The sequence below is a fragment of the Motacilla alba genome, chromosome 4A (genome assembly GCF_015832195.1).
Source record: "Motacilla alba alba isolate MOTALB_02 chromosome 4A, Motacilla_alba_V1.0_pri, whole genome shotgun sequence".
Taxonomy (NCBI): Eukaryota; Metazoa; Chordata; class Aves; order Passeriformes; family Motacillidae; genus Motacilla; species Motacilla alba.
The window spans coordinates 4,193,359-4,216,480 of record NC_052045.1 but is presented as its reverse complement, the minus strand read 5'-3'; the positions used below and the strand labels follow the sequence as shown (position 1 = coordinate 4,216,480).

Below are 23,122 nucleotides of genomic sequence, written 5' to 3'. Positions count from 1 at the left end.
CGGGCCCAGGCCCGGCCCGGCCCCGGCGCGTCCCGCGGGCCCGGCGCACCCCGGGCCTGCACAGGTGAGCCGGGGCACGGGCACGGGCACGGTGGAGCCGCGCAGGCCGCGCTCCGGCACCGCCGCCGCGGTCGCTGCGGGCCGCGGCCGCCCCTGGGCGGGCGGGCGGGGGAGCCCCGGCCGGGCCCGCCGGTACCGTGCCGGGCGAGTGGCGCTGGCGGGCCCGGCGGTGGAGGGGCCGCGCGGGCGGGCAGAAAATGGCGGAACACAAGATGTCGGCCGGGCCGGCGGGGCGGGCAAGGCCGCGGCTCAGGGCCGCGGGACGGCGTTATCCCGGCCGGGGCCGGGTTATTCCCGCCGGGCCGGCGTTATCCCGGCGCTGTCCCCGCCCGTCGGTCCGTACCGCCGCGGGACACCCGCTCCTTTGTCCCCGCGCTCCCTCCGCCGCCTCCCCCCGCCCCGGCGGCACCGCGGGCGCGCCCGCGCCGGGCACGCGCGGAGGGAGGGAGGGAAGGAGGGAGGGGAGCGCCGGAGCCGCCGGGAAGCGCCGGGAGCCGCTGGCGCCGGCGGGCACCGACGGGCACCGACAGCCGGCCCTGGGCACCGCCGCCCGCTCTGCCCGTGGTTTTTACTACGGGAAGTTTTATTGGTGCAACGCGTAGATGTAATTTATTTTTTTTTTCTATTTTATTTTTTATTATTTTGTGTTAAGAGCCTTTAGCGCGTTTCAGGCAGCGAGAGAAAATCTCGCTCGCTGGTTTTGTCTGGCGTTTTAAATGGATTTAGAGTGTGTAAGTTGCCGTGGTGCTTTCTAGGTGGACACAATAAAGGACTTTAAAATGGATATGCTGGTTTTTTATACCCAGTCTGTTCTCTGCCAAGGGTCTGTGTTAACCTGCATGTTATTTTATTAATTGGGGTTTTCTAATTAAGATTTCTGCACAAGCAGAACGTTTCTTTCTCATTGCATTTCTGTCAGCTGCTGCATTAAAATTAGGGGCAGAAAAAAATGAAAACCGTGCTATCAGACGAGGATAATTTTTTGTTCTTCAGCTTGAATGTTAAGAAATTAAATGGTTACACAGCATCTGGTTCCTATTTTTCAACGACGTAGAAGTTTATTTATTGTTCCATTGCTCCATGCCTGAGCCTGGTCCTTTTGGTTTAATGCAAATCTCATATGCAGCTTGTGAATAACCAAAACACCAGCAGTGCCTGATGTTGTGTTTTCCTTTGGAGCATGTAAACAAGATGTAAATAATTTAGAAGAAATCCAGTATTTTAAAGGAAAGATTAAGGGCTGACCATGCAATTAGGCTTCATGTGAAAATACACCACCTGAACCCGCTGTGAATAGAGGTGTGTATAAACTGGGGAGATGCTTAACGTTTGCAGCACCACACAAAATGCATTCCTAAGGCTCCGTAAATAAAGAGCGTGTGTTTAAGCTGTAATTGGCATGTTGCAATTGGCATTGTGTAGAAATGTTGTTTATGTTATACACATTGGAAATATGACAACAATGCCTGGAAGCAGCACCGGGATTGGGAGTTTCCCTGTCCCTCTGGGAACACCAATGACACCCTGGTTTTTCTGGGAAGGGTAGAAGTGCTAAAGCATTGGTTGTTATCTCTCCTCCTCAAAATGCTTTGCAGAATATCTTTGCATTTAGAGTGTTTTCTTAAGCTTTCTCTAAAATATTCCTGGCTCTTTTGTGATACTTTCTTTAGGAAGAGTAAGCTAAGAACAGATCAATGTGTATCCTGGGAACTTCCACCAGTTTTTCAGTTGAATGTTACTGTTACCTGTCTTTAGGTCATTCCAAATTGCCAACCATTACCCTTGATTTTAAAATTGCCATGTGCAGAAGTGTAATTTACAGTTGTAGTCAGAGAGGTCAGATATCCTTTCTACTCTAAAATTCATTGCTTGTCTCAGCTGAGATCCATCTAAGGAAGAGCTTTGGCATAAAGAGCTGAAATAGATTGAGATGAACCTCAGGCTCATTAGAAAGAGAACTGTTATTTTTCAGAAAAGCAAAACCATTCCAATACAGACATATTTTAAAAATTCAACCTTGAGACATTGCTCTGGGAGTCTCAGTGTAGGTTGCACGAAATACTTCATTTTGGGATGTGGTGATAATATAACATGCTCTTTTCTGAGCCAAGAGAGCATGCTGTAATTAAAAAAAAAACAACAAAAACTAATGGAATGTTGTAAAGTAAATATTTTATTGGCTGATGCTAAAAACATTTTCACTGTCTTTAAGTAGCCAGAGGAGAAGGGGAATTGAGAGGAAAAACTTGAGATGTTACAAGTTAGAGGAAGAGAGGAAGGGCTAAGTTTGGGATTGTGACAGGGTGTGGAATTGTGGCTCTCTGCCCGATTTCTCCCTTTCCAAAGCCGTGATTGGATCTGTCTGTGGTGGTGTGGGTGTGTTACACAGTGTACTACAGGAGGAAGCTGAGAAGAGCCACAATTAATCACTGCACTGCATTTTTTTTGCTGTTCCCAATAACAAGATTTGCCTGCATATGTGACATGTGGAACTGCATCATCTGCACTGCTGCAACCTGTGAGCAGAACCAGCCGTGGGCTTCACCCAGGGTTAATTCTTCCAGCAGCAGCAGGAAGGGCTTTTCCTGCTGGCACTGCATTCCTTTAAGATCCCAAAGTTGATATAAAAAATAAATTTGTGATTGTGTGGTTGATTCAAGTCCGTCCTTTGTCTGCAGTGAGGGTTTACAGGAACATTCTTCATAGGGTTGGTGCAGCTTCAGCAGGGTTGTTGCCTGTGTGCCATCATCCATCCCTGATTTCAGGGGAAGTTTAAGGGATTGCTGGTGCCATCCCATAACTTTGGTTCTTTTTCTAGTCCTGTTAACTACGAGGAAAATACTCTTTTAATGATTATTTGCTTTTCCTGCAGAAATTTAAAATCAAATTACAGTCCTACTTTGTATTAAATTTTTCTGTGTGCCACAATACATAATGTAGTCATGCATCCAATTATTTAATCAGAAAATAAACTTCTTATTGAGAAGGAGAAAAATTCTAGCCTATTCTACCTGTAATCTCAGATTGATATAAACTAAGATAATTTTTCATATCCATTTACTCTGAATAAAAGGATTCTCTGAATGTAAAGGCTGTGGTCAGGAAATGTTAGATATTGCCTTAATTCTGAAATAGTTAAATGAGCTATTTATGCCCTAGAGCTGCATTCTGTTTTGTACTAGCAAGAATTCATTAGCTACAGGGAGAAGTTTGGATGGCTGTGGTGGTAATTTGGGAGTGATGGAGCACTGCATCAGGGTTCTGGAGCTGCTCTGTGATCCTTAGAATGCTGAAAAAATCTGATTTTGGAGTGGAATTGAAATAGTAAAATCCTTGCCAACTTTCCTCATGGATAATGTTTGACTTTTTCATATTCTTGAATTCAGACCTCCTTGGGGTGGATCAGTGGCTTTTCCTTGTGATTGCTGTCGTTGGGCACCTTTGCTGGAGGAGCTCAGGAGTTGGGGGAGGTCCTGGCTCTTCCTGGGTCTGACTGTGCCTTGGAGGTGTCTCAGATTTTGGGCACTTGTTCCTCCAGCCTGGCTTGACCTTGGCTGTGCCGGCTCCTGAGGACTCACTGCAGTGGGGTTGTCAAGTGTGTCCTACCTCAAAGTAATTGGAGCTTCCTTCATAGTTTGGATTTAGATGCTGAGATTTAACAAATTCTTGTGGTGGGGCACTAGTAATTTCTTTCACGAGATCCAGGAGAGCAAAACCTCGGTTGGTGCTACAAGAGGAAAGCAGCGTGCTTTGGAGACTTACCTTCAAAGATTTGTACTCCCTGCTCCTCTGCCCCCCTCAGGTCATGTCGTTCTGAGCTCTGACTGCATTCACCTCCCACAACTCCTAAAACTTCTTATTTGCTCTGGGATTCTGTCACTTTCTCTGATTCTTGGATATGGGAGGGCAGAAAAAGACAAGATTTTAGTCTTGTGCAACAGAGATTTTTTTAGGCTTGAGATTTTTCCCCTGTGAAAGCCTTGAGCTCTTTCTGATCCTGTGGGTGATTCTGTTGGGTCACTTAGCACTGACAACTTGGGTAAAGTCCTTTGGGTTGCAGCAAATTGCAAAATAATTCGGACACTTCAGTGTCTGAAATAATTCAACACTTCAGTGTTTGGTAGCAATGCTGGGATGCTGATTTTATCCTTCTCTCTCATGTTTTATGGGAACACTGTCAAATGATAGATGCTTTCTCCTGCTCTGGGAGTGGCTTCATGTAGCTGTACCTTGTCAAAGAGATCCAGCATCCCCAATTACACATTAAAATTGGTTTTGAAGTGTCTCGTATATCCAAATTTTGAAAGAATTGGAAAGATTGATACTCCCAGTACAATTCTCCATTTTGTTCATTGTAGCTCCACACATCCAGAATCACCAGGCTTGATAATTAGTTAATGAGTCTGTAGACAGGCAGAGCAGAGGCTGCTTTGTGTAGAATTGCTAATATTTATTATTATGCTAAGGTAAAAAATATAAACCAAAACAGCAAAGTGAATTGTGTGAAGTGTTGCTTATGGTTTTCTTGAATTTTTGGGTAAATACTTCTCTGTGTTTGTCAGTGTAACACATCAATCCAGTAAAGCTGATCAACAGAACAACGCTGTTAAACATAAATTCTCATTTTTGTTTTTTTTGCAGTTGTTTGTGAATGAATTTGGCTGAATATGGATCCAGGTGGCGGAAGTCTTGGATTGCAAACACAGGAATCCAAAATGCCTCACACTATGATCATGCAAGATTTTGGTAAACATTTTAACTATTAAAAATAATGAGTAAAATCCAGGAGATTGTCTTCTCAGGTACTGGGAAAGACCATGTCTATACCAAGATATTTGCATTTGAATTACAACACTGAGTAATGTTTTGGTTTTTTTTTTAAATTCTGATAATAAGCATTTTATTGAGTGTTTTCTAGATAAAAACTGCTGTTTGTGTGCTAAAATAGTTCACAGTGCATTTTATGTTATGTCTAGAAAAGTAGTCTGCAAATACGACTGGCCAGTCTAGTCTGGTAATGAAAACCAGGTTTCTACCTCCAGCCATTCCTTGTGATGTGGCAAGCTGTTGGAAATGTTACTGTAAATATTGCATAAAACTGAGTGTTTATTTTTAACAAAAATAGACATCCTTTGCTGTCCAAAGGATGAGTCCTTTCATTGTAACAGCAGTTAATGGTTTGTTACCACACTTCCAGTGTCACGCAAGAATTCTGTGAAGGTTCACATTGCTGCTGCAATGAAATGTTTTCTAAGTGGGGATTAAAGAAAAAGAGACTGAATTGCAAAGTGGCCTTTAGTTTTTAACAGATCCTAAGTTTGGGACAAACTCCACATGATGTCTTGAAGTGGTGTGTTTTGTTTATCTTAACTTGTACAGAACAGGCTGCTTTGGACAGTGTTTATCAGGTGAAATGCAGAACGAGGATGTGGAGAAGTAACAGATTTTTCCATCTGTGTTTAACTTGCCTATGTGATAACTCCATTCCTTACATAAACCAGTTGCTGGTGCAATAATTGTAACATTTTTCTCCTGGTTCCTGGTTGTTCCCTAGTGGCTGGGATGGCTGGCACTGCTCACATCGATGGAGACCACATTGTTGTGTCAGTCCCCGAAGCTGTCCTGGTTTCTGACGTGGTCACGGACGATGGGATAACCCTTGACCATGGCTTGGCAGCCGAGGTGGTCCAGGGGCCCGACATCATCACGGAGACGGACGTTGTCACCGAGGGCGTCATCGTTCCCGACTCCGTGTTGGAGGCTGACGTTGCCATTGAGGAGGCTCTGGACACCAGCGACCACGTTCTGACTTCCGACCTGATCACAGAAACCGTGCGAGTTCCCGACCAGGTGTTTGTGGCTGACCTTGTCACGGGCCCTGAGGGACACTTGGAGCACGTGGTGCAGGACTCGGTGGCCGGGGCCGACTCGCCCACCATGGTCTCGGAAGAGGTGCTGGTGACCAACTCGGATTCGGAGGCTGTCATCCAGGCAGCCGGGACTGTCCCTGGCTCCACGGTCACCATCAAAACCGAGGATGACGACGACGGCAAGAGCACATCTGAAGACTACCTGATGATATCTTGTAAGTCCACAGAGGTAGATGGAAGCAGGAGGGAGCTTCTGGTGGGGAGAAGTTCCTGTAACTGGACTCTTGGAACGCTCAGGGGATAGGCTGGTGCCCAGTTAATTCCTGGTGTCTGTCTGGATTTGGGGGTTTGATGTAAAATCACTGATGCGACAAGGAGAAGGACACTGATGCTGAGTGAATGGGTGGGTATGTTTGTGTTGTTGAAACTAGATATTCTAGGAAATTTAAGAAAAAACACCTCGGAAAATTAAACACTCAATTTATTTTGAATATACAACTTTTTTTTTTCTAAAAAAGCACCACAGGTGTATTACAATGCTATGTAGAGTCATTGAAAAATAACATATTGGGCTTAAACAGGAGAATCCACTAAGAAATAGTTTTTTAAGACTTATAACTCAAAGTTTTCTCAATGTGTCCTCAAAATGTGGTTTGTTTAGTGTATTAAAAATTATAATAGGTATTTCATTGTCTGTTGTGCTCTTCTGGGCTGAACTTGGAAGTAAGGGGTCAGGTTCATTAATGGATTGACTCATTAACACATTCCAGCGCTCACACAGCATCCACCTCCATAAGATCCTGTTGACTGTAGCTGAAGTTGGCTGTTGAAAGAACCTTGGGTACTTTGTGTTTCTTCAATGCTTACATTATACCCAAGGTACCAGTTGTTGCTGCTACACAAATTTAATAACATATATTCCAAGTAATTTATTTTTTTACTTCTTCAAATCCCTTATTGAAATGTGAGCAGGTCAAAACAGATTTTATTTAGTCAGAAGCAATATGTTAAAAAAAAGTCAATGCCAAGTGTGTCAAAGTGTCAGTCTGTTCACAACAAGCTGCATTTATTAAAAATCTCATGACAGAGGACACCACTGATTCATCATTATAATGATTTCCCTCTCTTATAGCATTTATGTCCCTTATGCAAAATATATTTGTTTTTGTTCAGTACGGGATGAACAGCAGTGATTTTTAAAGCTTTGCATCATTACTGTGTCACTAACAGAAATCAAAAAGCGGGGTTTTTGAAAAAGGAACTTCAAAAATGAGTCTATAAAGCAAATTAGACCTGCTACAAAGAAAGCCCTGTGTGTTTTTGTAACGGAGGGGACACCATTTTTACAGTCAGTTGTTTCACTGAACAAATTCCTCCTTTCTGACAGAGTACTTAGGATGAGTTTATTCTGTAACTGGCTATTTCCCTTGTCATTGTAAGAACAGTCATCTTTGGGACTCCTTCTGAGAGAGATGAGTGTGATGGATGCTGATGATCCTGCACTTAGACCAGAGCATCTGAAGCTTTCAGTTGCCTGATGGCCCCACGAGTGTCTGGCACATTCATGGTTCTGTCAGGTGTTCTCAAGCTTGGCTTTCGCAATGTTTCAAAGCCATTTTGAGACCTAGTTTTCAGCAAATTAAATTTTTATATATGTATAATCGTGATGTGCTTGAATAGTCACAGTTGGAAGCTACATTATTCATCTAGGACTTGGTTTTAAGTAATCATTGATGTAAATTAAGGCAGTCATAGAATCGTGTAGGATGGGAAAGAGCTGTAAGATAATTGAGTTTAATTGTTCTCCCAGCACTGCCAGGGCCACCACTGACCATGTCCCCAAGGGCCACATCCACATGGCTTTTAAATCCCACCAGGGATGGGGACTCCACCACTGCCCTGGGCAGCTGTGCTAAGCCCTTTTCATGAAGGAATTTTTCCCAGTATCCAGTCTCCACCTCCCATGGCACTGCCTGAGGCTGTTCCCCATTCCCTGGGAGCAGAGCCCAACTTCCCCGGCTGTCCCCTCCCGTCAGGAGTTGTGCAGAGCCACAAGGTCCCCCCTGAGCCTCCTTTTCTCCAGGCTGAGCCCCTTCCCAGCTCCCTCAGCCCCTCCTGGTGCTCCAGCCCCTTCCCAGCTCCGTGCCCTTCCCTGGACTCACTCCAGCCCCCCAATGTCCCTCTGGCCAGGAGGGTCCCTGAGCTGCCCCCAGCACTGGAGGTGCCCCAGCAGTGCCAGCACAGGGGACAGTTCTGCCCTGATCCCCTGGACACCGTTCCTGACCCAAGCCAGGTGCCACTGGCCTCTTGCCCAGCTGGGCACCCCTGGGTTCGTGTCCCGCTGCTGTCACCAGCACCTCCAGAGCCTTTCCCAGCTCCTCTGCCCCAGCCTGGAGCTTTCCATGGGGTTGTTGTGACCCCAGGGCAGGACCTGGCACCTGTGAGCCCCCACAAGTGGCCTCAGCCCAGGATCCAGCCTGTCCAGACTCCCCTGCAGAGCTTCCCACCTCCAGCATCAACACTTCCCCAGCTTGGTGTCACCTGCAAAGCTGATTCCCTCATCTGGATCATTGATAAAGGTCTTTGAGCTCTGTTGTGTTCCTGAGTTCCTGTGTTGTGCTGGGGATGCCAGCCTGACCCCACAAAGTGTCTGCTATTGTGTTTTTCTCAGTGGTGATGAATCATTCTTATGCAGCTTTTAATTTTTTTATTGTTCAAATATTACCCTTGAATTTGTTTTGTTTGTGGAGATAATGTGTTGTGTAGAATAGATATCAAGCAGGTCAAAACTTTTTATTTACTTACATGTATTCAATTGTCAAATGCTGTCAATATTGTAGAAAGTGAATTTTATAATATTTCATTTGGGGTGTATATATAGGACTGTTGAACTGTTTTCATAATGTAAATCACACCTAAGTGATACTTCTAAAGAATTTCAAAATACTCAGTTGTCTTTAAATGAAATTTAGCATCTGGAAAGGGGAGACTTTACATAAAATACCAGAAATGCCCTTAGGGAATACCATGAGTTGTTCTGTGGAACACATGTGGGAACTACCAAAATATGACATTTTAGGGTATGGAACTGACTGTGGAGTTTTAATTTCCCTTATGCTTGTTGGGAGTTACAGCTTAAATGACAGAACCGTAGAATGGGTTGGGTTGAAAGGGACTTTACTGAAAGGTGATTTTTCACCATTTTGAGGTGACATTCCCATGTAGATGCTTTCTACACTTCTGGTATTTGCATTTTCTGTGTAAATACTATTTGGGCAATATTAAGTTTGTCTTGATAGTCGACTATCTGTGTGTGATTTTGTGGTTGGAAATTTTCATTGGAAGATTATCACCACTCTGCAGATAAATTCAGCTTTTTCAAACCAGTTTTATAAGCACAGCACTTAAAAAAACTGTTTTTGATTCATTCACAACACGAATACCACGGGGTGTTCACCATTCTTTGCTTTAAGCCATCCGAACACCTCGATAAACAGGAATTGAATGCCAAAGGCTGTGGTGGGCCCCTGACCCCAGCCTTGTCAGAGTGAGAAGGAGCTGGTGAGCAGCACAGGCCGTGCTGCAGGGGCCGTGGGCAGTGGAGCTGAAGCCTCCCCTCTTTTGTTTTTCAGGTTTGCGATATTCAGACCCACAGCGGGTTGCCAGCCCCCGCTCCGCGTGCCGGCCCCATGCACTATTCTGGTGACCTCAAAGCCACCACTGACCCACACTGGAGCTGGCCCGGGGGTAAGGTACTGTGCCACCAACACCTCCTTTTTAGTGTCTTACACTGTTGCCTCATTTGCTAAACATTTTAGGATTCCTACTCCTCTATTTGAACCTATGGGACTTAAGTAGATCATTAGAAAAACCTGGAGAATTGTCAAAGCCTTGTGGGACTTACCTTGCCCTCGTGTTGCTGCTCTGGTGGCTGTGGCATCACCAGCATAGTGCATGTGAGGCATCACATGGATTGGGAGCTGGCAATCCACGGTGAATCTGGACATCACACACCTGAAAACAGCCAAACAGGTAAGTTTAACACTGGGAGCGTGCTGAGTTTTCCTTTAAAGCTTGTTCACTCAGGAGGATTCAGCATCTATTTATAGAGGTTCTCTGTTGTGTGTTTTCAGTTTATTTTAAGGGACCAGATAATAACATGTAGTGCTTCTGGTGGGTGAGTCAGAGCTGGAAGACACTTTGATATTCCATTGACAGAAAGGAAGCAAGCATTCCCTGTTCCCCTGAGCTATCCCTGGGAAAAGCAGCAGAGAATTTAGCTCTGATGGGTTGGCAGTGATTGAAGGCATCTTACTTAGACAACAGAATATTTTCATGAGCTGTTCTAAAAAACAATAATATTTTGGAACCTGACAAAGATTACTTGTCCTGCTGTGTTGTTTTACTTAAATCTGTTTAAAAGGTAGATGGAAGCCATGAGATTTACTTTAGATAAGACAGGACTTCAAGCAAAAGAAATTGCCAACTCAGTGTGTTTTGTTATGTTTGAAACAAAAAGCAACATCTTACAGGTAACAGTCTACATTGATGTCAGTGTCTCAGCCCAGATGATATTTTCCAACTTTTGCTATATTGCACATTTGCTGTTCTAGCAAAGTGATCCCAGAGGCCCTGGATACACAAACTTCCTGATAGGTTTCCATTTCTTTAGCTTAAATTGTAAAGACTGAATTTTTTGGAGAATACACAGGATGGTTAATGGTGTAGAAGTAACCACAAATGTTAAAAATACTGTTCTAAGTTTGCCCCTCTAAAATAGGACTCTCTAATTTCAAAGGATATTGAAGATTTGGGGGCTTTACAGGCAATATTAAAACATAGTATGTGAGTGTACATGCTATATTCAGGTTTTGGGGTTTTCTTTCGCTGAAAACTTTCTTACAAAAGTTGAAAAATTCCTCGTTTTTTTCCTTCATGTAATGTTTATTGCATTGCAGTTGATGTTCTGGTAACTATCTAAAACTGAGATTTTTTTCATACATTATTTCACCAGCCCCATAGTGGTGCACAGTCACTGTCACATAATATTAGTTAAATAGTTGGAAATTTTTCCATAAAGAAAATTTCCTGTCACACATGTGGTAACTCCCCTGTTCAGCAGGAAGTTGCTGTTATTGAGTAATTTCATTTCTGTTACACTGGTAATGTGTTATGTTTATAAAATATGTGAGTTTAGAAAAAAATGGTGTTGCTGGAGTTGCAGCTTTGAAAATAACTTTATTACCACCTCCCAGTTCTAAATTGGCAGGGTTTGTGAGCTTTGAAATACTCTTTTTGGCAGTCATAGTGCTGGGTATATAATTCCTTTTTGTACTGGGGATTACCTCCAGTCCTTCCAACACTCACACATGCTGTGGGAATGGTCATTGTATCTGATTAAACTTATATTTATCATTTTCCAGAACATGCATAAGTAACTTTGATAAACTTTAAAAGCCTTGCAGAAAAAAAATAAAAATAAATCATGTTTAGTAAATATATGGAAGTACTTATTCCAAGATAAGGGAATTTCAGCATCTCCACTTTTCTGTCTTCTGACAGCCCCATTCTGGCAGCTTAAAAAATGTCAATTAGCAGGTGCAGTAACACTCCCACAGGGGATATAAAAGGGTTTAATGACCTGGTGCTGGGAAAGTCGAGTGTCAGAGGAATATTCAGGTTCTCTGTTGTGGCTCTCTCAGTGTCTGTGCTCTGTCTGTTCCCAGTGTCCTGCCAGGTCACACAAACATCAGGCTGCACGTGGCAGGCTCTCACTCATTAAGGTGTTGATGTTCCTGGTATTGATTTCTGTAGATATTCAGAGGGGTTTTTTAATTAAAAAAGCAAAAACTCTCTTCCTGAGGAAATTTTTTTTCCTCATCCATGTTTGATACTTTTTCAGCAATGGGATTAATCCGTTAGTTACCCAAAAAATCCCAAACCCCACCAGACAGCTAAACCAGCATTTTTTAAATGTTTTCCTTAGATGTTTCAGGTTATAGAGCCTGGTGCTGATAACAGCAAGGTTGTGGGATCAATCCCCATATGGATCATTCACTTCAGAGTTGGACGTGATGATCCTTGTGGGTCCCTTCCAACTCAAAATATTAATTTTCATCAAAGTATGGGCTTCACAAAGGTTTCAAAACAAAATATTTACTTGTACTTCTCTACATTTTATCCAGTTCTGTCCTCAGTAACTTCTGTACTCACCTGGTGCTGTCCAGGATTTGTGAGTAGAAATGAGGTTTCCCAGTGCTGTGAGCTGGGTAGGTGTCTGTGGGAAGAGCTCAGTTTGGGATTGCTGGGGTGATTCCACTCCCCTGCTGCAGGAGAGGCACCTTCTCCTTCCCACCTCCAGTGACTGCCCCTGCATTAAAGGCTTCAAGGGACTCCAGTTTAGCCCAGTGCTCAGGGAGTTAAAGCAGCTCTTGGGAGCAGCCACCAGTGCCTGGGAGCAGGAAGCTGGGAGGGGACTGGGGACCACTGCAGTAAGCCAGCTTCTCCCAGGGATCAGGGCCTTGGCATCCCCCTGGAGTCAGGAAGCTCTGCTGTCACCTCAGTGTTCATTTTAAGGAGTTTTTCTTTGCTTAGTGCACAAATGCTTGAATGTTACGTGCGCAGTAAGATGCTGTTTCCCTGGAATGCATTTCATTCAGATTTTGTCTACATTTTGTGGGATTCTCCTCTATTTAGAGGACTTCAGTGGGTGTTCAGCACTGCACAGGTTTGTGTTGACCATCTGCACAGGAGCTAAATTTATCCTGAGTGAGAAGTGTGTCAGTACATGTGTCAGGGAGATGCTGAGTTCAGTGCCCTCCGGGCTGGCAATTTGAGGTTTATCTATGGTCATCTCTGTGAATGCCCTTTTTACCAAAATATGTTGCTTTTAATAGTTTGGATGTATTTTTTTTTCTTAGAAATTAAATGAGCATTTTGAATGTATAAACCAAATAATCAGTGAGTGAGTTGTGTAAAGAATGAGAAGTCAATCTCTCATAGTAGTATTTGGATTTATTGTCACTGCATCTTTTAATCAGCTGTATAACATGCATTAATCTTCCATTAATGTGTGTGTTTTCAAGTGATAAAGTGGATAAAATCATCATTTCTTTGAGGAAGAAGATACAGTCAGATTTTTGATGCACACTTCTTTGGCTGGGAATATTCTCCAGTCATCACACTCCTCAAGAGTTTCAGCCACTAAATTTTAATCACTGTGCATCAGAGTGAAACTTTTGAGAACTTGTAGACTGTAACGGGCAATTCTGGGTTAATTTTTAACACTTTTGTATAGATGTTTAATTTTAATTACTGATAAATTTTTGCTTTCTAAGAGTAATAGTTTCAGCCATAGCCAGTTACCTCATTCCCTTTGATGACAAGCTCCCTCTTGTGTTGTTTATTCTGTAATTCCTGCTGCATTTCCTGAGTTGCAATAAAATACTGAACTTCTGGAATTTCTTAAGTTTCTTGAGATGAGCTGCTTTTAAAGGCCACTTATGAATACAAACCTTTCCTGTGCATGGGGAGAATAGTGGAGAAAATCATGCTACTGATTACTTTGACTTCTAAAAATGTGTTTGAACCTCATTATTATTCTCTTTTCTTTGCAGTGGATGATGTTGGAGAGAAATTGGACCATATAGGAAGCACTCCCTTGAAGATCAGTACCGAGGTGGCAAATGATGATGTTGCTAAAGATGATGGCTTTGGTTCAGAAGTTATTAAAGTCTACATATTTAAAGCTGAAGCTGAAGATGATGTTGAAATAGGTACCTTGAAATCGTATTTATTCTTTCAGTAGTGTGAAGTGTTTCAGGGTCACTGTGTTTGTTCTTCATTCCATGTTTTCCAGTGACTGGAGTGTTCTGTAGAACGTGACATTTGTGGAGGCTGCCCAGATGCACAAATGCTGGGTGTGGATTAGTCTCCAGTTCTGTTTTGATTAGCTGGGCTATTTTCAGGCAGCCAAAGCCCAAATGTAGAAGTGGTTGTGTGTCTGCAGCTGTTTCTTCAGCTGCTGCTTTTCTCTGACTTTGCAAGACACAAGTGTGTCAGCACAGCAGAGCCTCTGCAGTGGATCCCTTTTATTGGTGGGAGCCTTTGGTGGCGTTTGCAGAGAGAGGGGAGGGATTCTGGGGCTGCAGGTGAGCCAAGGGACTCAGAATTCTCTGCAGTTCCCTTTCCCCACGGATAGACCAGCAACCCCCGTGCTCTGAGGAGATGCACAACTCACCTGTGTCTGTTCCTGAAAAAGAGCAGAATCCCCCTCTTGGCTGTTCTTGGAGCTGAAACCTCGGGATCATTCCCAGGCCCTGTTCCCAAAATACACTTTGTTCCTCTGGGGATGGGCTCTCAGTCTCCAGGGACAGAAGGGACAGACTGCTCCTGCAGCAGCACGGAGAACCAAAATCTCTGATGGCTGAGAAGCAATTGCCAGCAGGGCTGTTCTCGGAGCTGCTCTCAGGGAGGCGTCCCAGCAAGTCAAAAAAATACTTGGATCTGAAATTAATCTTACCAGTGGCTTTGTTCACATTGACTTAATGTGTGTAACTTGTTTTTGTTCGAGGTGGGACAGAAATTGTCACTGAGAGTGACTTTCACAATGGCCATTCTGTAGCTGGAGTCATTGAACAAGGAGGTGTTGGGAGAATGCAGCGAGAAAAAATGGTTTACATGGCTGTTAAGGACTCTTCTCAGGAAGATGAAGATATTAGTAAGCATAATAAGAGACATTTTTCTTTCTCTTGCTGTTTGTACACCCATAGAACCATAATTCTCAAGGACATTTTTAATTATTTTCTGAAGGACTCTTCAGACTGAAGTAGTAGAAAAATAAGCTCATCTTCCCTAAAAATAAAAAGCAGGCTATAATTATTTTAAAGTGATGTAGATAATGCACTTTGTGCATACTGTGTGCAATAATGTCATATTTATATTAAATTTAACTTGTCCACGGATGAAGTTGATGAGGTTAGTCAAACTTCTTATTTTTCAATTTTCTTACTGTGAATTTAGCAGCTTTCTGACAAAGTAGAAAATGTCATCAGTTGCAAGTTCATGAGTTTGTGTATTGCAAATTTTGTGGGCATTTGTTTTGGATTAGTATTTATTGATATGTGTTTTCTCTCTTTAAGGAATATCTGAATAAGCAATGATCCCCTAAATGCCAAAGGAAGAAAATTAATTTATAATGGGTATCAATCAGAGCAGGAGCAAATTAAATGAAGGAAAAGTTAGGACAGGCAGAATAAAATTAAAGATTTATTCTCCTCCCTTCATCCAGGCTGTGCTGAAATAGCAGATGAAGTTTATATGGAAGTTATTGTAGGGGAAGAAGAAGCCACATCCCTTCCAGACACCCAGCTTGAGGACTCTGGTGTGAATAAAACGTTTGTCCCCGTTGCTTGGGCTGCTGCTTACGGTAGGAACCTGTGCTTCTTTCCTGAAAATCCCTGCCATTATTTCCTCCCTCATCCAGCTGCCAGCATCTCTGGGATGACCTCCCCTTGTTCTTGGGGTTTAGAAACAGCTCCTGATCTCTGCCATCCAGTGATTGCTGTGTCATGGAGTAGAAAGGAAAGCTTGTTAGGAGAAGTTGGATTTTGTTTCAGATCCTAGCTCAGATGTACAGAGTATGTGGGGTTTGATGCTTAATATTGAAGATCTTAAACAAGAACAGCCTTAAGTATTTTACATGAGGAGGGGGAAGGGGGAAAGACTGTAAAAGGGAATAGTAGGAATAAATGTGTAAATATGTTCTTAATAATTTCAGTTTATAGACGTGTTTTAAGCCTGTTAGTCCTTAAGGTGAGAAACAAAAAAGTGGTTTTCAAATAATGGAAGTGTCTTAGGATATTGTGAGTTCTGTCTATTTTTTTGGATAATTTCCTTGAATTTTGGTATGTTCAAGTTTGTTAAGAGGGTATCAAGTTATCCATAGTTTCTGTTACAATTAATTAAGCAAGTTAGTGAAAATTCCTTGGTGTGGTAAGGAGAGCCCAACAGCTGGGCTGGTAAAATGCTTCGAAACCACAGAGCTTTGGCACATAGCAGCAAATACTTCCAGTGCAAAATGAGGAATGTGCTCCTGTGGTATCCCTTGGGCATCTCCAAATCTCCATTGTACTGAGAGGCTGATAAGGGCCAAGTCCTCTTATCTGCCTCCTTCTCCTCCAGGCAGATAACATGCTTCCATCTCAGGAGCAAAACGTGCATTTCAGATAACCTCTGCATTGCTATCTGAGGGGATAGGTGAGGTTAAAAGTTTGCAGCAACAAGCATATTAATGATGGAAAGCAGGAGACCCAGCAGGGTAAGCATGCAGACACAGATTGGGTGGATATTAACTCCTCCCAGAGATGGGATTTTGGTTCCTGAGGCTCATGATTGCACAACACCGAGCTGCACATCTCCACTTGGATGGTGTTAACCTGTTACTTATTAGCTAAGTTAGTTTTCTCTCATTATCAGGCTTTCAAAAGCAGCATCTTTAAAAAGAATATGATTTTATAATGACTAAAATACCATTTTCTGCAGGAGATGAAAGAAGGCTTCCCCGAAGATACGAAGATGGTCAAGCGGCAGGTGAGAACTTTTAACAGCATTAAAACTAAAACTGTCTTTGAAAAAACAGATATTTCTGTGTCAGTACTCCTAATCAGAGATGCAAAGAATGAGCCATAAATTAGATATTGAAGGACTCCCCAGTCTTTCTCTATTGTTTTGAATGAAAACAATTCTAGATGTCTGTAGGCCTTCAGAGGGGGTGGGGAAGTTGGGAGGCACTGCCAAGTTTTTAATGTAGTTTTGCAGACAGAAAAGAGATAATGCGGTTGTTAAGAAGTAAAAACAAGTTAAATAAAAATCAAGAATTATAATTAGAAATGAATCAGTGTTTAAACAACCATACCCTTGACTTTTGCCAGGAAAGATAGATAGTGGTTCCCACAAGCATGCTTCTTTTTAATGTATGTTGTGGTAGAGGAATGGGCAGTGCTTGTTTTTAAGAAGTAGATAATGCTGCTGTGCAATTCCAGTCATCAGTCCCAAAGAAACAAGTTGTTTAAGGTTTTTTATGGTGTCTAATTTTTGTTTCTAGGAAATAACTTGGATACACGATTAGAAAACAAAAACGGTAATGCAACACAGTACCTGCAGATTTGTGATAGCATTAGCACTAATAGAGTGCTCAAACAAAAAACCAAGAAAAGGAGGAGAGGAGAGGCCAGGCAATGGCAAACAGGTAAACACTGGATGGTTACGGTATTGTCACGGAGTGCCACTTACTCCTGTCCTATTCCTTTTCTCTTTTTTAAGCTGATGCAGAATTAAAAGCTATAAATGATGATTTGCGTATTTCCTGTGTCCTTCCCCCCTCCAGTTCTGTGCCTAGAAAATGTCATATTTTGCTATTCAGAGTCAGTACACCCAGGGCTGATGCAATTCATTGGAATGTTGCAAGCTATTAAAAAGTACCCATGGCTATATTCAGTGCACATGTGATATTCCTGATCTGTTTGAGCAGTTTCTAAAACAGAACTATATAAACTATAGGTGCTGTGGATTGGTTGTTTTTAAACTACTGAGCCACTCTCTCTCTGCTGCAAGTGTAAGTGCATGAATCTGAACAGCACTTGGCTGATTTAAAACTTCTTAATCAGTAAATGTGTTCCCTTCATAACTTGTTTTTGTTTGTTCAAAAACAGCTGTTATAATAGGTCCTGATGGACAGCCCTTAACAGTTTACCCTTGTCATATTTGTGGGAAAAAATTTAAATCCAGAGGATTCTTGAAAAGGCATATGAAGAACCATCCCGATCATATGATCAAGAAGAAATACCAGTGTACAGACTGTGACTTTACAACTAACAAAAAAGTAAGTTTCCACAATCATCTGGAAAGCCATAAACTTATAAATAAAGTTGATAAAACGCACGAGTTTACAGAGTACACGAGAAGATACAGAGAGGCGAGCCCGTTGAGTTCCAATAAACTCATCCTGAGGGACAAGGAGCCCAAGCTCCACAAGTGCAAATATTGTGACTATGAGACTGCAGAGCAGGGGCTGCTCAACAGGCACCTGCTGGCAGTCCATAGCAAGAACTTCCCTCATGTGTGCGTGGAGTGCGGGAAGGGCTTCCGCCACCCCTCGGAGCTGAAAAAGCACATGAGGACCCACACGGGGGAAAAGCCATACCAGTGTCAGCACTGCGTGTTCAGGTGTGCTGACCAGTCCAACCTGAAAACTCACATCAAAACCAAACACGGCACCGACCTGCCCTTTAAATGTGAGCACTGTCCCCAGGCCTTCGCCGACGAGAAGGAGCTGCAGCAGCACACCGAGCTCTTCCAAGGGCATAAGACTCACCAGTGTCCCCACTGTGACCACAAGAGCACCAACTCCAGTGACCTGAAGCGACACATCATTTCAGTGCACACCAAGGATTTTCCCCACAAGTGTGAGGTGTGCGAGAAAGGCTTCCACCGGCCCTCGGAGCTCAAAAAGCATAGCGAGACCCACAAAGGGAAAAAGATCCACCAGTGTAGGCACTGTGACTTCAAAACCTCCGACCCTTTTGTGCTCAGTGGGCACATCCTCTCCGTTCACACCAAGGACCTGCCTTTTAAATGCAAAAGGTGTAAAAGGGGCTTCAGGCAGCAGAACGAACTGAAGAAGCACATGAAGACCCACAGTGGCAGGAAGGTGTACCAGTGCCAGTACTGTGAGTACAGCACCACGGACGCGTCGGGCTTTAAGCGCCACGTCATCTCCATCCACACCAAAGACTACCCCCACAGGTGTGAGTTCTGCAAAAAGGGCTTCCGCAGGCCCTCCGAGAAAAATCAGCACATAATGAGGCACCACAAAGAGGCCATCATGTGATAGGTGAGCTCCAGAGGGAAGCGATGTAGAAACTGTGATATGCTAATTGGGGAAAAAAATAAATCTCACGAACTGTTTCTCCTGGTTTCAAAGCTTGATATTAAACCATAACTTTACATTCTTTGTATTAAAAGTCTTAAAAAGTATTAGGGTTGGCAGGGGAACTCATAGCCCTATGATTGTTGCTGATCAGAACCTAAAGAGCACTAGAGAATGCAGAGGATGGATGAATGTCTTAAATTTGCAGAAAGATGGATGAATGTCTCCAAGTGAACAGTATTTGCCATTGCTGAGTCTAGAGGACAGGGCAGAGCTGATTGTGTGACCCATTCTGTCAGTCCCAACGTGTGTCTCCAGTATGGAAACAGATCCCTGGTGGGGTGAGCTACGGAGGGTTTGCAAAGGAGCCCCCTCTTCACTTCTTGTGCAGTTTGGTACGGGGAGTTTTGGTCAGACACTTCATCACAACGTTTTCAATTGTGCCTAGAAATGAATTCCAGAACTGGCGAAATTATTTGGAGGGGGTGTCCCTTGTTCAGTTTGGTTTGGTTGTTTGTTTTTTTTTTAAACATTTCATAGGGAAACTTTTTGGTTTCCTTTATTAGTTTAGGTCCAAGAAGCATTTTTTTACTGGTTTTCAAAGCTGCTAACCTATTTTATTGCAGGATATGATGTTGAAAATAGAGCATTATGTTATGGTCTCAGAGGTGGTGTTCTGGTGCTAGGGTTAAAGATGTATATGTATATAATTTCCCTTTTTTTATCTGAAACTACAGTTGAATGTTGTTCAGTATGGCACATATAACAAAATTAACTTTGAATTTGACTTTTTTTTTTTAAAGGATAAAAATGGATGCAGCTCATAGTGTTGTGACTCAACACTAATTTTTTTCCTCGCTACTTTAAAGTCTTCTCTAAAAAGAGTATTAAAAACAGTTGAAAACTGTAGGGGTTTTTTAATTAAAATTCAGAGTACTTAGAGGTTCTTTAGGGCAGTGTTCTTAACAGGTATGACAGTTACTGTCCTACCTCCTAATATGAAATTTTCCATATAGACGTAAAATTGCACCTTTTAATCGATTCTTTTAAAAAAAGATCTATACCATGCTATAAACATGCATTTTCAATCTGTAAGAAAGTATATATGCAGTATTTAACCAGAAAAACCTGCTGCCACTAGAGTTTGGAGGTGGATCTTGAGTTTACAGTGTATACATTTAAAATATGCATCCCTTTAAAAATGCTTTGTGTTAGCATGCTGCAAATCCAATGGCGCTTATATAACGAGCTGGTCTAGGGCTATTTAATGAAAAACCTGGTCATAAATGTTATGCATATAATGTGTATTTTTTACTTTTTTTAGTTGCTTCATGTTTGCACACAGCTGTTCACATGAGAAATTGTAACTTCATGCTATATTGTGGCTTTGTGTTCCAGATAATGTTCATATTTTGTTTTTGCACCAGATGAGAATCAGTTCCTTGAGAATAAATTTTTTTTATATTTCTAAACTTCAGAAAGTTAAAATTTGGGAAATCTCTTAGACAAATAAGTGTTTTATGTGGCTGTAAAAAATGATGTACACGCTGTAAAATAAGATTGTCACTGTTCTGTGGGATTATTATTTCTAATTGTGTTACTCATCGTAACGGGCATACAATAAAACGCATCTCTTGCACTCCAGATTTTTTGGAGTTTCCTTTTCATTTATGGTGTTTAGGAAAGTCCCAATAATCTGTAAATTTGCCTGATATTTTTAATTGCATTATTCACTAATTAACATGTAATCACTTTTCAAGTAAACAGGTTACTGCAGGTCTGTTTGGCAGACCATTGAGAACATTGGGTTTGATTTAACCCTTTAGACTCACAGGTAATGTATTTGTGTTTGTTTGCTTATTTCTAAAATAATTATCAAATCTGACACTGACATTCCTTTGAATTTTTTTTCCTTTAAGAGAACAAAAAAATTTCTCGCATATTTTGGGAAAAAACAGGTAGGTTTTTGTCTTTTTACCTGTGTAATAACAGCTTGCAGAATGAAATGCTAAAAACGCTGCTATTCTAAATTCCCTCTCTTTTTAGAATACTTGAATTGCAACATCAGTAACAGATTAAAAAGCTGAAGAAGAACATGTGCTATTAAATGAACCCTTCATGGAGGATTTCCAACGGGCTTTGAGCCTCTGAACTTGTAGGTTTTGCATAAGGAGCAGAAATAAGGAAGACAGGAATTAATTCATATGGGGTTTGTTGCTGCTTTTCCTTGCATGCCCAGCAGTCAGAAGGGGAAAGAATCTTAGTGATTTAAGGCTGTGGATTTCTGACAATGCCAGTGTTTTGTTCCTGAATGTTATGTTGAATACGTGGACTGAAGGAGTTTCTTCACCCGAAGATGATCCCTGACTCTGCCCATGGCTGTGCTCATTTTCCACCCTACAGACAGACCAAATAATCAGGTAATTAATTGTTCTGTATCAAAGCAGGAGGCAGGTTGCTGTTCTTGACATAAGATTTTACTAGGAAGTGGTGTTTTAAATCTTCTGAAATGGAAGGATAAAATGGCACCTGAGTCCTCAGCAGTTTGAGGGACAGTTCTCAAATCCTCAGTGCCCTCTCGCAGTAAATATTTGAGAGCTGTGACAGGTCAGGAGTGCTTGAGCAAGCAGAGCCTCACAGAGGTGTGCAGGGCTTGCTCTGAAATGTCTGATCTGTTTGGTGCAGCTTTTTATTGGGCTGACAGGTGCAGTTAAAAGTGATTCACATCCTGATCATCAGCTATGTTTTTCTTTCCTCAGGTTTCAACTGCCCATAATTAAAGGCAATAAATTAGGGAGAAAATGAGGAAGAGCTGCAGCAGAACTCTGGAGGTAAACGTGAGGTACTGGGTGTGGGCTGGTGGCTGCTGGAGTTGGCAGGAACTCCCCAGCCAGGGCTCTCTGGCTTTTATTTTACAGCTGAGGCAGAGAAACTTCAGTACTGCAGAAAGGTCAGTCAAAACAAAGAGAGTTTGCTCCTTTTCAGTGCAAAACAAGACTCTGCAGTCTGGCAGATAAAGAAAGGGCAGAATGTAAATTGTTGTAATTATATAAAGTAAATAGTGTCTGACTTATTTCTAATTTGTTCCTAGAAAAAAAATGTAGAAGTCTTGGTGAACCTACTTGAAATTGAGGTGGGAAATGAGCTGAAGTAAAATGTTTCTAACCAGGATTTACAGAGCTGAGAAAATGAGAAAATGTTTTTCTGTAAACTTCAGCAGAAACCACGTTAGGTAAATCAGTTCCAGTTCCACAGCAAAGGGGGGACTGCTGAGCCCGCAGTAACAGGTACTTCATAGTAAAAAAATACTTAATTTGTTTTTAAATACATATGGTTTGAAATCAAATCCAGCCTATAAATACATGGCCATATGCTTTATCTACTAGTCTAATTCAGCTTTTTCACAATTGCTTTGTGTTTTCTGTGAGTACAGTGTATTTACAGCCTCTGCTCTGTAGCATTTACAGGGTCAGATTCTTTGAGGAGCTGTCCTTGTCCCCAGGACAGAGAGCTGGCCGGCCTGAGCAGCAACCTGGGCTGTTTGTAAGCAGGCTGCAGCTTTCCTGGCTGCCCCAGGATGGTGTTTCCACTGGGATGGATCAGCTGGAATTGAAAAGAGCATTTGCCTGATGGTGGCCTTTGCCGTGGAACTGTCTCACCACGCCCAGCAGCTCCTGGTCTGAGCCCTGTCCCTCCTTGAGGTGTTCCCTGTGCTGTGCCATGGAGTGGAGGAAACACAGGTTGGTGTCACTGAGGAGCTGCTCAGGAAATCCATGGCTGGGATGAGCCATCAGGAACTGTGGCCATTAATAACTCTCATTTCTGCTCTTTGTAGCTTGGTCTGAGCTGTGGGAAACCCCTGGCCCTGCTGGGAGCAGAAGGAGCACCTGCAGCCAGACCCCTGCACAGGTAACTGATGGCACTGAACACACATGGTGCTGTTAGTCCTTTTTGTGTTTAAGATCACCAAAGGTGAAAAGCCTTTTGCTGACAGTGTAACTAAAATTATTTATTGCACTGACACTGTCCCATGGCAGGAGCACGTCAGCTCTGAGCGTAGATGTACATTTTAGTCACTGCTCTGCAGAAAGGGGGTTGCTTTAGAGTCTGTTTTAGAATAATTACTGAATGCAGAGAGGCCTTCAAATGAGGGTATTTAATTAATTAAAGCCAGGCTGAAGGGGGGACCAGGCTGGTGAAACTGCAGGCCCATCTCAGCCTGGACACACTCAAAGAGCAGCAGCAGGAATAGGTTTTACTTGTG

The 23,122-nt window shown here is 42.6% G+C and overlaps 1 protein-coding gene across 3 annotated transcripts; it reads left to right on the top strand.

The window, feature by feature from the left end:
• Nucleotide 1: 1 nt before the first annotated feature.
• Nucleotides 2–21,694, top strand: ZNF711 (zinc finger protein 711). 3 transcript variants are annotated; one of them, XM_038164850.1, is made up of 10 exons: nucleotides 2–64; nucleotides 4,702–4,806; nucleotides 5,615–6,145; nucleotides 13,547–13,705; nucleotides 14,503–14,649; nucleotides 15,220–15,357; nucleotides 16,473–16,520; nucleotides 17,035–17,178; nucleotides 17,642–21,278; nucleotides 21,618–21,694. In XM_038164850.1, exons 2-9 carry the CDS (start codon nucleotides 4,728–4,730, stop codon nucleotides 18,817–18,819), a joined length of 2,424 nt encoding a protein of 807 aa, XP_038020778.1. In that variant the 5' UTR covers nucleotides 2–64; nucleotides 4,702–4,727; the 3' UTR covers nucleotides 18,820–21,278; nucleotides 21,618–21,694. The 3 variants fall into 3 exon arrangements, with proteins under 3 accessions (XP_038020778.1, XP_038020779.1, XP_038020780.1); XM_038164851.1 differs by lacking the exon at nucleotides 21,618–21,694 and having other exon boundaries at nucleotides 17,035–17,070; nucleotides 17,642–20,504; XM_038164852.1 differs by lacking the exons at nucleotides 2–64; nucleotides 4,702–4,806; nucleotides 5,615–6,145; nucleotides 21,618–21,694 and adding an exon at nucleotides 9,647–9,962 and having other exon boundaries at nucleotides 17,642–20,504.
• Nucleotides 21,695–23,122: the final 1,428 nt, after the last annotated feature.